The 15,992-nt window shown below is 47.8% G+C and overlaps 4 protein-coding genes across 4 annotated transcripts; 3 read left to right on the top strand and 1 right to left on the bottom strand.

The window, feature by feature from the left end:
- The first annotated feature begins 2,563 nt into the window (after positions 1–2,563).
- On the top strand, positions 2,564–4,007 carry EDB91DRAFT_1134042 (uncharacterized protein). Its single transcript, XM_041318753.1, has 7 exons — positions 2,564–2,824; positions 2,890–2,983; positions 3,054–3,367; positions 3,427–3,524; positions 3,582–3,624; positions 3,670–3,822; positions 3,878–4,007. Exons 1-7 carry the CDS (start codon positions 2,804–2,806, stop codon positions 3,920–3,922), a joined length of 768 nt encoding a protein of 255 aa, XP_041176944.1. The 5' UTR covers positions 2,564–2,803; the 3' UTR covers positions 3,923–4,007.
- Positions 4,008–4,903: 896 nt separating this feature from the next.
- On the top strand, positions 4,904–7,245 carry EDB91DRAFT_1134027 (alpha/beta-hydrolase). Its single transcript, XM_041318752.1, has 11 exons — positions 4,904–5,382; positions 5,444–5,520; positions 5,569–5,622; positions 5,674–5,788; positions 5,845–5,871; positions 5,927–6,004; positions 6,057–6,116; positions 6,174–6,270; positions 6,320–6,647; positions 6,705–6,769; positions 6,822–7,245. Exons 1-11 carry the CDS (start codon positions 5,092–5,094, stop codon positions 7,094–7,096), a joined length of 1,467 nt encoding a protein of 488 aa, XP_041176943.1. The 5' UTR covers positions 4,904–5,091; the 3' UTR covers positions 7,097–7,245.
- A 108-nt stretch (positions 7,246–7,353) lies between these two features.
- On the bottom strand, positions 7,354–9,075 carry EDB91DRAFT_1329100 (uncharacterized protein; the record flags this gene model as incomplete). The annotated part of the gene is made up of 8 exons (XM_041325309.1): positions 7,354–7,518; positions 7,634–7,797; positions 7,856–7,864; positions 7,915–8,048; positions 8,097–8,139; positions 8,189–8,335; positions 8,394–8,895; positions 9,046–9,075. 8 exons carry the CDS (start codon positions 9,073–9,075, stop codon positions 7,354–7,356), a joined length of 1,194 nt encoding a protein of 397 aa, XP_041176942.1.
- Positions 9,076–9,466: 391 nt separating this feature from the next.
- Positions 9,467–11,175, top strand: EDB91DRAFT_1053571 (Bystin-domain-containing protein; the record flags this gene model as incomplete). Its single annotated transcript, XM_041313761.1, has 8 exons — positions 9,467–9,619; positions 9,671–9,877; positions 9,925–10,069; positions 10,118–10,178; positions 10,235–10,562; positions 10,619–10,733; positions 10,781–10,961; positions 11,013–11,175. The coding sequence occupies 8 exons, from the start codon at positions 9,467–9,469 to the stop codon at positions 11,173–11,175; spliced, it is 1,353 nt and encodes a 450-aa protein (XP_041176941.1).
- Between the last annotated feature and the right edge of the window lie 4,817 nt (positions 11,176–15,992).

The raw sequence follows: 15,992 nt of genomic DNA, 5'->3' as shown, positions 1-15,992 counted from the left end.
CTGAGAAGGCACCCTCCTCTCTTTCCGTAACATGGTGACTGACTCGACTTCAATTCCTCGACCCCCTATCGACCATTATATTATCTACAGTCAGAATTACGCGTTGCTTGATCATATATTTGCAGCAAAATTCGAACCTTCAAATCTGGTCGGTTGTACTAGTTTAAATCAGGCTGCATGCGGGTACCCCGAGGGAATCATTAGATTTATCCTTGCTCCCTCATCGCATGACGAGTCTGCTTTGCACGGCGTTATGGCCGTGCTCCGTTCTTCTTCGGTTAGTGTTACAACCACCTCAGACTGCATTTCGTGGGAAATTTACTGACAATGACAGGGACAAGGACCTACAACTTGGGACCTGGACGTAAGTAGCTTTGACAGGTTGAGCAGATTTCATGATGGCATAATCGCATGATGGCATAATCGCATGATGGCATACGCCATACAATAGTATCATGCTGTTTGGTCACATATCAGGCGTCTCTGCTCAAACATCCTGTTTCCATGTATATGGACCACTGGATAGCATTCGAAGCACTCGGACCCTCAGCCTCAGCAGGAGTCTAATGCCGAAGGCTGGTAAGAAGCACTCGAACAGAGCACCATGGGTGATCACCGGGTTCACTCACTATGTGGAGTTATACTGCTAAGGACACCGCCACACAGCTAGAACTTAGCGATATCCCCAAGGTAATAGTTATGTGAATCATAGAGACGGGACGGCTGTCATCCTTCATCCTAGTCTCGAACCAGTCTCGGTTCCCAATTTGGGATGTCAGTAGAGGCTGGTTCGAGACTACTGTCATCCTTCTATTTGATTTGCCCCAGGAGAGACTAACTCGTGTGCAAAGTTGTACAGGGTCGTATTACGAGCAGCGCATTGCTTACGAGCATATGTCTGATCTGAGCAACATGTTCTTTCAGGTCAGCGGGATACCCCAAGGGACAAAGCTTCAATTGTGAGTGGTTATGTGATGGTTTTATCCCTTCACTTAAACTATTACAGAGTGAGCCTGTGGGTCGCGCCCACAGAAATTTGTAGTTCAACGCCTAGCTAATCAAGTGACGATACTCCATCTGCGTCGTAGGTACGAAGTGGGCGAAAACCCCAAACTGCAGTTTCCCTTTTACTGGGTCTATTCTTGATTCATCAACTTGTACATCCAACTGTGCCTAGTTGCCAAATGGCGAAATCGACGACTTATTAACTGAACCACTTCTCGTGGAACGTTCACAAAGGACAAGTTCGCAACGATGCCGTTCGGCCTAGTTGCCGATATTGTGATGAGAATGCTGACGAAGAAGGATCCACTCGAGTCATCCAACCGCCGGCAAACGACGGCGCGGACCTCATCAGACCTCGTCAAGCTGAAGAAGAACTGCGGAAATCAATTGGAAATGATGCAGACAGCCTGCCGCAGTACCTTCGTTCTGTTCAGTCGCGGATCGGCGATCGGTATCAAAGGCTATTCTCCAGCTGATTCGAATGACTGGGGTCTCGAGTTGTAAGTATAAATGTCTTACATTAGATGCAGAGCATATAGATGATCCGAAAATTTTCCACCAGCCGGTGATCGGTCATCGATGAGTAGATTCTTCTCCCTGTAATCTCAGTCTACATGTTCCAGGCTAATCGCACGTACGACTAGATCGGCTCTCTGAGTATCTGTATATTAAAGTACATTCACTCGATTCATCATGGAATAACGTAATGTCAAGAGAGTTCATTGGCATTTATGGGAAAAGTAGTCGGTACCGGGTGAATGTACCTTTCATAATTTCGAAAAAGTCAAACCCGTGCTAACTTGTACTGCTAGGGTAGAACACTGACTCTGTGGCTGTTAGTCTCTGTCACTGTCACGGCTCGAATTGTGTACGTAATTCGTATGTGATGATGTGGATCGGCGGACGTGTCTATTATTTATATGTACGTATCACACAGCATGTCAGCAACGTCCGTTGCGCAATTGACCCATCTCCGCGGCATAATAATTTGCAAACCGACGCCCATATTTTGAAGGGGCACGTTGGTTTGTCTTTCCCATTGTTCGTTGTCCGCTCACTCTGTTGCCAAGAGGTCGCTCTCAACCGTTGACGCGGATGCATCTAACAACTTCGGGTAGCCATAGGTAAAAGGTCACAATACCGTGCCCCTGTCAAAGTTTCTATTTTTTGATATATGTGCGACTATGTGCAATGAATTAATCCTGGATCATCATTATCCAAGTCAGTCTGCAATGGACTAGAACGATGGTTACGGTTGCCGATGGTTTCCGATGGGCCGCACGATCGAGGCCGCGTGACGATACATTGTACGATTCAGGGCGCTGCCGCCCAACTGCCGCCTCTCACAAATGCACGTGCTTACACGTGTCTTCAATAAACCCGGCGATCGAGAAAATGGACAGAGTCATAGGGAGTGGCATCTGTTCCGGTAGTCGAGTTCATGATAATCACTATTAGAGAGACGCAGCGTAACGGGACGGACCGGGATAGAGCAGATAGTTTCCGACTTACGCCGGGGTATATATGTGAGTATTGATGAGTAAGTGTTTCCCTACAGTCACACAAGTCTAATTGGTCGATCGAGCGTCAATTGAGCAACTGAAAACTCTATAGCGGAACCACTAAGCACTAAACTACTGAGTACGTTGCTCAGCTCTGCACGAACATGCATGTCGTATCTAAGTGCTCCAGCTTGACTCCAGCATTCGAATATTCATGACGATGAGTCAAAGTTGTATATATACATAATAATATAATAACTTTTATTGAGCAAGTGACTTAGTCATTGATCAACTTCATGAACTTCACGAACATCAATGTAAACGATCAGTTGATCAAGATATAACGCGTACTGACATTGATCGTAACCACTGATGGGCCTAGGATCCTGCAGGCATCAAGGCTCTACTCGAGCAACTGAGGTCGTCGCAGGCCTGGCAAGAGAGTATTGGCGTGGACACCGGCGGCATAGCAAAGAGTTCCCCGCCGCCGACTTCAACCACACCTCAGGTTACATCACCCCTGACGCAACCACCCGCTACCACAAGCTGATGCGTCTAATTCGTCCTCCTCGGTAGCCGATTTACTGTCCCAACTTAACTCATCTGAATGGCTAATTCCATCGAGGCCATCACAACCTTCACCATCGCATTTTACTACGCAACAGACATCCCTGCAACTTTCACAAACACCAGCGAGCCAATCCACCCCTCAGCCTTCAGAGAATTCGGTCCATGAGGCAGTTGCAGGAACCAGGGCCTCCACGCGCGGGCAAGACCTTCGCATGATGTCGTTCCAGCAAGCCTTGCCGCATCTGACACAACTGGCAGAAAGTGCAAACTTTGTTGCTGCCGTAGCGCGCGTATGTCCATCGTGCAGCCTGCACGCGCGCGGTACCTGAGGCCTGATCCCTGACTTTAGGTACGAGAAGAACAGAAGGATTTGGAAAGACAATTGTGGGAAGAACGGCTCGCTATACATAAGAAACACGAGAATAAAGTCAAGGTTGCACAGACAAAGTTCGTACACATTCCCAGTGACACATTCTCGTCAATTATTAATGACGTTCCTCGCAGAGCCGGGTTGATTGGCGCAGGAATATCGCGACACGAGGCGGATGTAAGTGCAACCAACGCCGCGTTTCCATTCTAACTCACATGCCAGATGCTGAACGATGCATTTCGGAAAGAGCTGCAAAAGTTTGACGCGGAACGCGTGCTTTTCGCATGGGACAGTCTCTTGCAGAAGCAGCAATCTACGCTGGAAGCCCTCGGAGTACCAGCTATGTTCCCTACTGATTTGCGGGCTGATAGAGAGGTGAGTATCGAAGCAGCGACCGAAAGACGGACCAATCTTACCGCCGCGTTACTAGAAACAACAGAAAGTAATCCAAGTCTTGGAAGGTATAGTGGGGTGATGAAGAATTGTGAATATTTCTGTTCAATGTGTCTTGTCTTGCCATTTACGGATCCTTTTAAGTTTTGAGTCTTCGAGAGTCGGGACCTGCAAGTGCCTTCGACCAGCTTCGACCCCAGCCTCATCCCAAAACGGAGGTTGCGTGCGAACATCGAGAGCTGATTGCCTCTGATTGCATGCCCATCGAACAATGATCTGGCACGATCCGTCCCAGTAATGAAGAACATGGTATTAGTTATATCGGCGAGCTCAAATTACATGCACAAGATGGCATACCCGAGTTGTTTACTTCCAGGAGACGAGGACGTGAGAGGAACTGAAACTCTGAGAGGCAACCTGAGTCGATTCCGATTGCTTACATTCCGGCATGACGTATGCAGTGACGAATCTCACTTATCCTACGCAACACTGGCAACATGAGGAGCAGAACTCCTCGGATATTCTCGCATCGACACATGACTAATTTTGACCGAGAAAACTGAGACTGATAAAACAAACCTGACCCCAGGCTTGGGAGAAGCCAGATAGGCTCTCGGACCTTGGTACATACTTAATATCTTGAGGCACTAAATTTTAGGCTGGATGGGCCACGGCAAGAGTGGCACGATCCGCGGACGTTTTGAATATTGCCAAGCTCAATTTGGACCTGCCGCGACATTCCGTGAAGGTTGTATGGTGCACCTACGTAGCTCCGAGTCCTAACGTCAATCAGAGTTCTTGGAAGACTAGGAGTACGGGATAATGTTGGCCATGAGACGCGATCCTTTAGTATGAGAGTAAAGAAGAAGACTGTCATTTATCTATGAAAACAGCAAACAACAACGCACTAAAATTGGAGCGGCAGAGATGATCATACTGATGGGCTAGGCAGACTTGAGACAGGAGCCCTAGAGGAGGCTCATATGCTTTTAATTGACGTTTAGAAGGCAGCGTCGATCATGGATATGATATTGATTCTATGTATGTACAAGTTTGCTCCGCAAATTTTGGTTCCTACTTTTTACAATCATTGATCATCTAACTACTCGGCTAAAACGAAGAAATTTGATCACAGCATGAACACTTAGGTAGCAACTCAATGCGGTTGAACCCTTTTTCATTTATACTTAAGACAGTTTTTGTGGATGCCCTGAACTTGCCGTCGGTACATTTTTTGCTCTGCTCTCCCGTATGCCCTACATCGACATCCCATCCAGAGACGACTACGTTTCCATATGGTACATCACAAACTCCGAATACGGGAACGTGGGCAGCTTTGACCCGGAGCGGCCTACCTGCATCCTCCTCCATCCTTTATTTTTGGACTCGAGCTGGCTCATAAGACACTTCGATGATCCCAGGCTGTCCCAGGATTATAACTTGATAGCCTTTGATCAGCGGACTTGCGGACGGTCGCGGTGTAGACCCAGCCAATGGCACGACAGCTACGTTGACGCAGCCGATCTTGCTATGGTCTGTCAGGTGTGATTCGTTCATCGGAGTTCATGGCCTGGTTTCTGACATTCTACGTCTTTGTTCGAAGGCACTGCTCTTGCCTCCTGCACACATATTGGCATTCGAGGGAATCTCTGTCAATGCCGCTCTCAGACTTACTGCACTGTATGTTCCGTGTACTGCTTGATAAATAGCAGCTGACTGTCGGTCAAGGTGGCCCGAACAAGTCCTCAGTCTAACGTTATGTGACGTCCCCCCTCCCACAGAGTTTGTACTTTTTCGGTATTTATTCGACTGTCTTTTAATAACTGTTCTCAGACTTCAATGGGTCTTCCATGCTTACGACGAGCTCCTTCAGTTGTGGTGTTACGCGCCTGACCTTGATTCATTCGAACATGCGGGCAACGAAGTGGTGACTTTCATGACTGGGGAGGTAAGTCACGGATCATAGCATGCCAGTTGTTGGTCAACTGACGAAGCCATATGCAGAGCGACAATCTAGACCTTCAAGATGACGTACGTCAGTTCTGACCAGTTGTCCCACAATGCTAATTGGATCCGTCTATAACAGTTAATAGCCTACTGGGAAAAATACACACCTCCGACGAAACGTTTGCAGATAGTGGAGCTTGTCAATATTATGATGAACGTGAGCGCTATACGGGCGTCCATTTGCGTTCTCAACTCACCTGTAATGTAAGCGCACACTTTTGAAGCCCGAAGAACTTGCTAGTATCACTTGCCCTGTTCTTATTATCCAGGTATTCATTGCTACAATTTGGTTTGAGAATGATCAAAGTGTTGATGTATATCCACAGGGAGAATCAAGTACGACAGCTCCACTAAAATACGCAGAGAAACTTAAACAGCATTTAATCAACGCCAAAGATGGACCTCGGTTGTACGTTGTCAAGGGTAGGCGTGCTGTAATCACACATAGCGACCTGCCTTACGACTTTTGCAGGTGCTAAAGCTTGCCTGAACATCCACCCTGGCAGCGCCTCGATAGTGAACCGGGTCTTCTCGGGGTTTCTTGCACAGCAGCCTCATTCACGGTCCGATCTTCTTCCTGCAAGGATGTCCATACGGGAACGGTCGGAGATCGCTCTATCGAAGCTTGCTGACCTTGTCGGCGACCCATCCATTGCTCATAGGGATCCTCGTTCCTCCCTCTCGTTTTCATGCGTCAAACCCGATGTCGCGAAAAGTCAGATGGAAAATCTACTGTTTTACGCGAAGGACTTGGATCAAGCATACTGTCCACTTGGGAGAGATGGTCGACCGATGCGGAAGTCAGTCGACTCACCGAGTTCGTTTCCCAATTTCATTTCGCTAACATTTACTCCAAGGTACTCTGAACGGAAGAAGGAGGCTCACTGGTTCCAAGGAGATAAGCATGGCAATAGTTACATCGGTATGTTCGCGTGCTCTATATATTTACCCTACCGTTTTTCATGTGACCACAGACACTTCCGAGCTCAAAGCCGCTCGCAACTTCAAGTACAAAATTTCGAACTCTAAATCTTCAAACTCTCCGGAGCGTCCAGTGGCAGGATCTTTAACTACGAACAAAGACAGCCTAGTCACAGACGAGGTGGCACAGGATGGTCGCATGCGGCGAACGACCTACAGTGCTAGTTCGGTCGACAAGCACGTTATCAAAGGAACGATGCAGAAGGTGGTAACACAAAGTGCTCATCTGCCAAAGGGAATAATAACGAAGGCTATGTTACCATCATGACTCGGTGATCATGATATCTTGATGATATCTGTACAAAATATTCACTCATATTTGTCTTTTACCAAAGCTATTTCTACAGAACGCATACGACGTTTGGATCCTTCACAGCTACTGATATGTTTTGGAACATGTATAAATACTGATCTCAAAGTTCACAGTATGCTACTACATATGTTCAAGTAATTGGCAATACGTATAATTTGCGTTGACTAGAATCGAACAACAATACTCGGAATAAGATTGAGCATACATCCATCTCAAATGCTCCCTTCTGACATCTTGGCCTTGTAGTATCGGACCATTTCCTCCAAGCCCATCCGCACTGTCCAACGGGGCTGCCATCCTAGGCTATTCTTCGCCCTAGTCGTGTCAGGGCGTCTCTTCTGAGGATCGTCAGTTGGGATTGGCTTGTAAACAATCTGCTACGCGGCGCTCGGGTTTGACACCATCTTCTTCTTGGCACTTTCTCTACGATCTCTCGGAACAAGTTCCGCGAATTCACCAATGGTGAATTCATCGCCGTTGCCGAATGTTGACTGGGCGCGACTCATCGGAGTTCATGAGGGCAATTAGGCCGTCAACTAAGTCGTGGATGTATTGGAAGGAACGAGTCTGCTTGCCGTCACCGTAGACGGTCATATCCTCGCCGCGCAGCGCTTGGACGATGAAATTGGACACCACGCGACCATCGTGAGGGTTCACTGTGGTATCAACCTAGATCAGCATTTGTGTTTCCTTAGAAGCATGACGAGAACAAACTTCGGGGACCTAGGGGTACGCATTAGGTAACAGAAACGGCAATAGAGTGCAAGACGAACCGTAAGTATTGAAGATACGCGCGACCCGAACTTCCACGCCATCTTGATTATGATAACCGTACGTGAGTGTTTCTGCAACACGTTTACCCTCATCATAGCAAGCACGAGGTCCTATCGGATTGACGTGACCCCAACTAGAAATAAATAAGCAACACAATCGAACCCAGAAGATCACGACTTACTAATCTTCCGGTTGAGGATGGACTTCAGGGTCACCGTATACCTCTAGAGCGGAATGAGCAAAGAAGACGACCAATACTGATAGCAACCATACCAGATGTACTGCTGATAAGAAACCTAGCCTTTGTACGCTTGGCCAAGCCAAGCATATTTAGAGTGCCCATAAACGAAGTTTTGATGGTTTTCACTGCATTGAACTGATAATGCGGAGGAGATGCGGGACAAGCAAGATGGTATATTTCTGGGGTTGATGGGCCATCAGCCAGGAAGCGAATAGCGCAAAAGACCGAAAGGCTTACGATCGCACTCGATCATGAAGGGCTCGACAACATCGTGGCGAACCAATTCAAAGTTTGGGTGACCAACCCAGTGACTCACGGTAGTCTTTGAGCCAGTGAAGAAGTTATCCAGGACGGTAACATCATGGCCCAAGAGCATGAGACGATCGACGAGATGCGAACCCACAAAACCAGCACCACCGGTGACAAGAACGCGCTTTCTCGATGAGGGAGGTAAAAGCTTGACTGGGGGGAACCGGGAAAGTGTTGTGTACGAGATCGCCTGCGTGTCTGGATGGAAGATTGACCTGGACTGATAGGCATTGACGCCTTGAGTCAAAGACACGTGTCCTTCTTCTTCTTTGGCGTCTAGCTCCTGGACCTGGGACTCAGAAGCTGTGACCACATAGTGTGATCGAAGATAAAGTGATCGGAGGACATCAATAGACACTTCGCTGTCGAACCCAAAGCGCTGGAAACCAACGCTTTTGATTTCTTGGCCATTCTTATCCAGTGTCTGGATCTATGAGCAGAGAAACGCATGAGTGCACAGAACGACGAGAAAAAGATGGTAATTACAAGTCGTTCAGATAAGACGTTTGCCATATTGCACGTGGAGGTGAAATGAAGAGGAGTTCTTTAGCAAGTGGCGTAACGAAAAAATGGGGCTCACAACTTTAACCGACTCCGAAGACAAGGGCATCCTGGGAGATACCTAGTGCGCTATAGTGCGGCGTGCCTTAAGAAATTAGTGGTCAGATTTTGGAGTGCGCTGTCACTGCGGAAACGATATTTAACCCGAGAATCTTAATCCGGGAAGGCTTTGGCGTGCAACGGTGACCCAATGCCGAACGTACCTAAAACTTATACCAGACTCACACTCGACTAGGACAACTTTGGGCGCCGGAGAGCTACTGGAAGCTTGTCAGGACGCGGTGCTGGTTCACGTCAGGAGCAGGTACCAGGTCAGAGTCAGACGTCAAGGCTTCAACAACTGGGAGATCGAAATCAATGACTTACCCCATAATTAGGTAATAATCAATATCCAGAAGAAAATAACTTCAAATGCTTCCGAGAAAATCTTACAGTCTATCATGCCTCGAGTACAGAAATCAGTGAAGCAAAGGCATGACCCTCTCTACACGCAGCTAGATGTCGATGATACACAAGCGAAATATGGTCGCGTATCACAACCGGGGAAACGCACGAAGCGGCAACAATCCTCGGGTGATGAAGAGAGCACAGAGGTATGTACTCGCCAATCATGTATGTTAAATAACTGATCGCAGAACGCTCAGGTAGTTCTTGACCCAAAGACGTCGAGGAGAATCTTCGAGCTCGCTAGAGATCAACAAGACGAAGTTGATATGCCCGAGGATGAGGATGAGCCTCGACATGAAGATGAACGCGAGAACTTCAAGCCCAGAGTACAAATCATGGACGGTCATGATGAGGAGAGCGACGATGATGACATGAGTGATAATGGTGACGTAGAAGATATGTTTGTCAGTGCATTCTGATATGCTCGGCTTGCTTTCTCATCACCCCCTAGCAATTGGATTCTGGAGATATCCAAGCGTTGGATACACTACTACCATCTAATTCTGGTGAACGTCGAACGTTAGCAGATATCATTTTTGCTAAATTGGAGAGTGGGGAGACCAATGGTGTCAATGTCATGCAAAAGGTGCAGCAGGGTACGGATTAGATCTTGGTCGGTTGGGCTGTTATCTCATGTTTCCTAGATCAAGAACACCCTGATCCAGCACTCGGTCTCGATCCTAGATTGGTAGAATCTTATTCAAAGTATGCATATTCTCGCTTACGCAATGGTGTTCACTGAATCGCTGTCTTTCTTGCAGACTCGCGATCTTCTTGCACGGGTATAAGTCGGGGCCACTACCAAAATTCTTCAAAGTTATTCCCTCGCTCCCAGCATGGGCAAGAGTATTAGCGCTCACTCGTCCTGAAAATTGGAGCCCCCACGCATGTAGAGCAGCAACACGAATTTTCGTGTCCACGATGAAGCCTGCTCAGGCTCAATTATTTCTTTCCGTCGTTCTCTTGGATGCAATACGGGAGGATATACAAAGCAATAAAAAGCTCAATGTGCAATATTATGAATGCCTGAAGCGTGCATTATTCAAACCCGCGGCATTTTTCAAGGGTATTGTATTTCCGATGTTGGAGGTGGGTTATCGCAAATACATCTTTCACCAAGCTTATTTGGCCCTACTACATACTAGAACGGCTGTAGCCTCAGGGAGGCCGCTATCATTGCTTCTGTCGTTGCCAAGAAAAAAGTGCCTGTCTTGCATTCAGCAGCAGCTCTACTTCGAATAGCAAACATGGATTATACAGGTAAAATACCATTCTTCGCTATCTGCATGGTAACTTATTACTCTCAGGGCCAAATTCTCTGTTTATTCGCGTCCTGATTGATAAAAAGTACCAACTTCCATACAAAGTTGTTGATGCCCTGGTGTTCCATTTCATTCGTCTTTCCAACACTTACAAGGCTCGTGGACGTGGTGACGCCCAAACACTCCCTGTGCTATGGCATCAAAGTCTGTTAGCTTTCTGCCAGAGGTCAGGATTTTGCATTTTGCATCAGTACCCCATCTCAATTCGGCTTTCTAGATACTCGCCAGATCTCACCCCTGACCAAAAAGACGCTCTGCTGGACGTTATTCGCGTTAACCCGCATTTACAGATTGGCGCTGAAGTGAGAAGAGAGCTGGTTAACTCAGTAGCTCGAGGAGAACCTCGACCAGATGTCGCTCAAGACGTAGACATGTCATGAAATACCATCAATGCTGTGTCTGCTTTCGCCTTTTTATTTTATTCATTCATTCTTTGACGGTAAGTGGTCTGACGAGACGGCCAGGCTGTGATCTTCGAAGGGCAATCTTCGTTACCTGGACGCTTAAATCAGCGCTATGACCCCGTACGGACGGGGTGCGCCTTCCGCTGGTTTCCTTCATGATTTTCAGCAAACGCCGTTCTTCATCGCCAATTGTTGTGATCCCAGGTGATCCCCCCATTGTTGTGCAGAACCGAACATCGCACTCGCGATGTGCGCGACGTTGACAGGTGTGCTCTCAACCGTCACCATTTTCAGCATCATGTGGCACGTCCCTTTCTGGCATTCTTCGCTACATACCTGGGCTAGCTACCTTATCGCACACATGCAATTCAACATGTGAATTAGCCAGGGCTGTCCTTCATACACAGCTGGCCATCACCTTCTGGAAAGTCATATCCTTTCATCGGCCTTGGGTATCGGATCCCCCCTGTTCTCCGACCAATCAAAATCTACCAATTTGAATCCGTCCCCTGTATTAGTGTTACAAATATATCTATGGACGTAGTTCGCGCGGTGGAGAGAGAATATTTTTGTTTGATGTCGTCATGGGAAAGCGGAAGTTGGGGAAGGATATGTGAAGAATTGATCTGCAACAGCCAAATAAGTTTTGATCAGTAGAACGACAGTGATCCAATGAGCCATTAGCCTGGTATGCTGACACCTGACACTGTCAGTGTACCTAGCTAATGGCTTTCACTGAGCACTAACAAGGTTTTTCTGACCACGAACTACTTTCATTCCAAGGCTAAGTGGCACTGTGAAGGTGGAGAAATTACTGGCTAAGAGTCAATTGTCACGATGCAAGCTGGGAGGGTGTGGTCTAAATTGATGGACTTCCCGCCGACATCGGCCGCTGGAGATTAAATACTAAGTAGCACAAAGCAGTCGGGCAACTTGACGGCACGACTCGCCTTTAGAGCCCAAGACTCGGTGCACCAGGTCCCTCCTTTCGCTTTGAATAACCATAAGACTTCAAAGTTTCCTATGGGTTCAATGGTGTACTAACCCCCCTGAATACCGGTGTTGCATCGCTTTCGGAAGAGATTGCGCTATCGGCTCCAAAGCAATGGATCGTCACGCCGTGTAGTGTGATACGGCGGTCGTGACGGAACGACGACGGACGATGAACGATTTTCATCGGCTGACTACGCTACAAAGATAAGCCTCAAGTTTCTGTTTCAATAGAACTTACGGCTTGGACACCCTCACTCGGCCGCCGATCTGCGCGATGCGCACCAAATATCACTGTCGTATAAATGGGTTCCTATTGGACAGGGGCACAGCGAGCGCAGCGACTACCGGCTGACTAAGCTGCGGAAACGGCCGCAGAGACCCCGAATATTCCGAGCCCTAGTCCACTGTGTTTCATGCTTGAGAACGAACGTCAATACCATTGTATCATTATTTCTCGCCAGGTGCGTCCGTGGCACTCCATGACACAGTTGTTGGCAAAGGAGGAACGTCTGTCCGGTTCGAGTCATATTTCCCCTAGCGGTTGTGCAAAGCAATCGACACTCCGTTGGCCATCCTTTATTCTGTTGTCCTTTGTGATCTCCGTCACTCCTCAGGGCGCTAGGTAATGCTGTCTGTCTGCTCGACTTGAAGTTATGAGAAACCTTATTCTGTAAGTTCTACATACTATCAACTGTTTGACCTCCATGCATTTCTCAGCCATTTGTGATCGTGCCACTTCAGGGCTTGATGATCGAGATTCGACGATCAATGCCATCTTGCCGAGGCGCCACCTGTAGGTCTTTTCCGCTAGGTAATTCTGTCTGTCTGCCCGGCTTGAAGTTACGAGAAACCTTATTCTGTAAGTTCTACATATCAACTGTTTGATGTTCATGCATTTCTCAGCCAGCCATTTGTGGTAATGTCACTTCAGGGTTTGATCAATGCCATCTTACCGAGGCGCCACTTGAAGGTCCTCCCGATACCCTACGACTCTCGAAGATAGATGTTAGGACACAGCCTCGGTGTTCATCGTCAGATTTTAATTCAGAATTCAGATTCTGGTTGAACAATGAAGGTTCGTGAAGACGCATTGCTGTCATTTAATTCACAGTATCGCCTTCGGTCGAGGCGGCGGTGCTCAAATTGGTACGGCGTGGCCAACAACTGCGCTCACGAGAGCTGGTGCAAATGTGACATATTGCAAATGCTACATGCTGCCATTGATTAAATCCTGCTTTCTTCTGCCAACATAACCAACTTGGCGACAAAACTGGACTCTGTCTAGCCTTCACGCGTTTTGACGTATGCCTACATGCTGAAGGTGACTGACCGAATCGCAGTTGTCACAAAGTCGACAGCTAATTTCTGTGCCTGCAGCTTAATGTGTCGTAACTACGCCCTCGTTGGAGTGGTCCGTTCCGAGGCAGCCCGATTGCATCAGGTTATCGTCTTCACTGCGGATCTTGAAGGCTCGATCACTATTCTCTTAAACAGTTAAGCTTGTAGAAAGGAGTACTGGCTCTCACGCTGGATTCGCTTCTATATATCGTGCACCAAGTCTATGGCTTCGTGCATAGCATATCATTAATATCGCGCTTCGCCGTAGCCGCAGAATCCAAACTTTCATTTTCAACACACATTCGCGCAGCCTTACTGTGGGTCGTGGCAGGGAAATCCAAATGACCACTCGCTCAGTGGTGCTATGACGATCATCTTTGTGTCCTACAACTCAGCTTTAGCTGTCATCTCCTCTTTAATGACCGGTCAGTGGTGCTATTACGATCATCCTGGAGCTCAGCTTTCGTTGTCATCTCGTCTTTTAATGACCGGTCAACAGATACTTTCGGCAAAAGGCGCCTGCTGTTGTTTGCATAGCAAAAATCCCTCGCATTTACTGGGTGTTGCCTTCCTACTTCGGATGGTCTTCAGGCATGCAACATAGAGCACTCATCGTCCACCGCACCCGAATCAACCCTGATCCCTTGGAGCATGGGCCCACCTACACGATGTTCTGAAGAGATCATCCGGGACACAGCCGAAATGTCTGCTCTAGCATTCACAAAAGCTGTTATCGTTCTTCGAATACTTGTTGTGGCGTGCGGCACGCCTTAGCAAGAAGGATGATGGTGGATACCTGATGTTCTTCCAAGTGATCGATCTAACGCACTCATGACGGAATGATGTGGATTCTTCCAAGCTATCTTTCGATCACGTTCAGTTCAGTTTTACCGGCGGTGCAAGTGGGTCCTCGATCGAAGTGGGAGTCAATATGTTTACGGCCCAGAGTGTTTGCCATCATCATACAGTTTGGAACTCGAGTATCATCAATATTTCCTTTTTCTCGAATGTCGTTGCAAGAATTTTACATCAGGGCCCCATAAGTATGACCACATCCAAACGCTTGCCAATTTCCCGCGATATGACGTGAAGGAGTCATGTACCCGAACGCCCATGAGGACATAGGTGACCACACTCCATCCATCCACCATCTGTGAAGATGGTACCATATTTACGCAGGGCGTAGCGCTTCACCAACTTCGCAAAACGCTTGCCAATTCCGCGTGATATGACGTGAAGGAGGGATCGGAGTCATGTACCCGAACTGCCCATGAGGACATAGGTGACCACACTCCACCCCTCCACCATCTGTGAAGATGGACCGTATCTACTACGGGGCGTAGCGCCTCACCAACTTCGCAAAACGCTCGCCAATTCTGCGTGATATGACGTGAAGGAGAACGGAGTCATGTGCCCGGGCGCCCAGCTGTGAAGGTGGTTAGTGTTTATGCGGGACGAAGCGCCTCACCAACTTCGCAGCCCTCGGCTTGTTGAAGGAGAAGACACCAAATTTCGTTCGTGATGTACTTCAAGTTGTTGGTAGCCACGGTTACTCTCAGGCTTTACACCATCGATCCTAAAAATACAGCCACGAAAAGAAATTCAGAGACTCGTAAGGTACTTCAAGGTCAATACAAATAGCACTTGAAAAAAAATCTATCCATTAAACCTGACCTGATCCATGGACGCCGTGGCGGACGTCAAGAATAACTCTCGAGTCCATCATGAACTTCGATGGAGCTGGGCTGTAGAGACGTCGCTTCTGCTCCACCCCTTCCCGTGTAACGGGGAGTTGTTGGCGCAGAAGCTAGGCCTCCGGTTTACGGACGTGACTTGGGGGCACAGGCCATCTGGCAACGGAGCCGCTAGTAAGCCGAAATACATCAGTGGCTTACATGATTTGATCGAAAACATATACATGAGGAGAGGTCCAGCATCAGCAGCGCGAATGTTCCAGTCTCCAGGTCGAGACGCGAGACTGACCCAAATCCAAGACCCCGATCAATTACATCATTCCCATCAACTCTAGACAAACAGAAGCCGATAATTTCAACAAAAAGGAAAGACAGATTAACCTTCGGTTCAATCAGAAAGCTCCCACACTAGCTCCAGTCCAGTCCCGTCCCCAGTAAATATGGATCATACAACAAAGAGAAAAAGAGAACAGGCAAATATCTGAAAACTCAGAGACTACTCTTGTTCTCTTTTTCCCTGGGTTTTGTCAATGGATCTCCTGGCGGTAGGCATGAACATGATGATGACATATAGGCTACGCCACCATCCAGGGCTGTCGGAGCGCCAGCGTCGTTAGCGAGATAAGAGATTTGGAATGAGCTCATTTTGCTATCATTATCATATCCTCACCTAGGCTGCTTCGATGGGCCAGTGTTACACCATCCTCACCGACGGGAGATGCCAATCCATCATTACAACATCCCAAGTTCCTGAGGTCTGAGGCATAA

Source organism: Suillus paluster (assembly GCF_016628075.1).
Source record: "Suillus paluster strain FC165 chromosome Unknown EDB91scaffold_27, whole genome shotgun sequence".
NCBI lineage: Eukaryota > Fungi > Basidiomycota > Agaricomycetes > Boletales > Suillaceae > Suillus > Suillus paluster.
Note: the sequence above shows the minus strand (reverse complement) of the source record. Positions and strands in the feature narration are given on the sequence as shown.

Excerpts from the sequence above, each read along its gene's own strand:
- EDB91DRAFT_1134042 (XM_041318753.1), top strand. The coding sequence starts at position 2,804 with ATGAACTTCACGAACATCAAT. Across the intron at positions 2,984-3,053 it reads CACCGGCGGCATAGCAAAGA|CTGATGCGTCTAATTCGTCC; the intron begins GTTCCCCGCCGC and ends CGCTACCACAAG. Across the intron at positions 3,368-3,426 it reads TTGTTGCTGCCGTAGCGCGC|GTACGAGAAGAACAGAAGGA; the intron begins GTATGTCCATCG and ends CCCTGACTTTAG.
- EDB91DRAFT_1134027 (XM_041318752.1), top strand. The coding sequence starts at position 5,092 with ATGCCCTACATCGACATCCCATCCAGAGACGACTACGTTTCCATATGG. Across the intron at positions 5,383-5,443 it reads ATCTTGCTATGGTCTGTCAG|GCACTGCTCTTGCCTCCTGC; the intron begins GTGTGATTCGTT and ends CTTTGTTCGAAG. Across the intron at positions 6,770-6,821 it reads GCATGGCAATAGTTACATCG|ACACTTCCGAGCTCAAAGCC; the intron begins GTATGTTCGCGT and ends ATGTGACCACAG.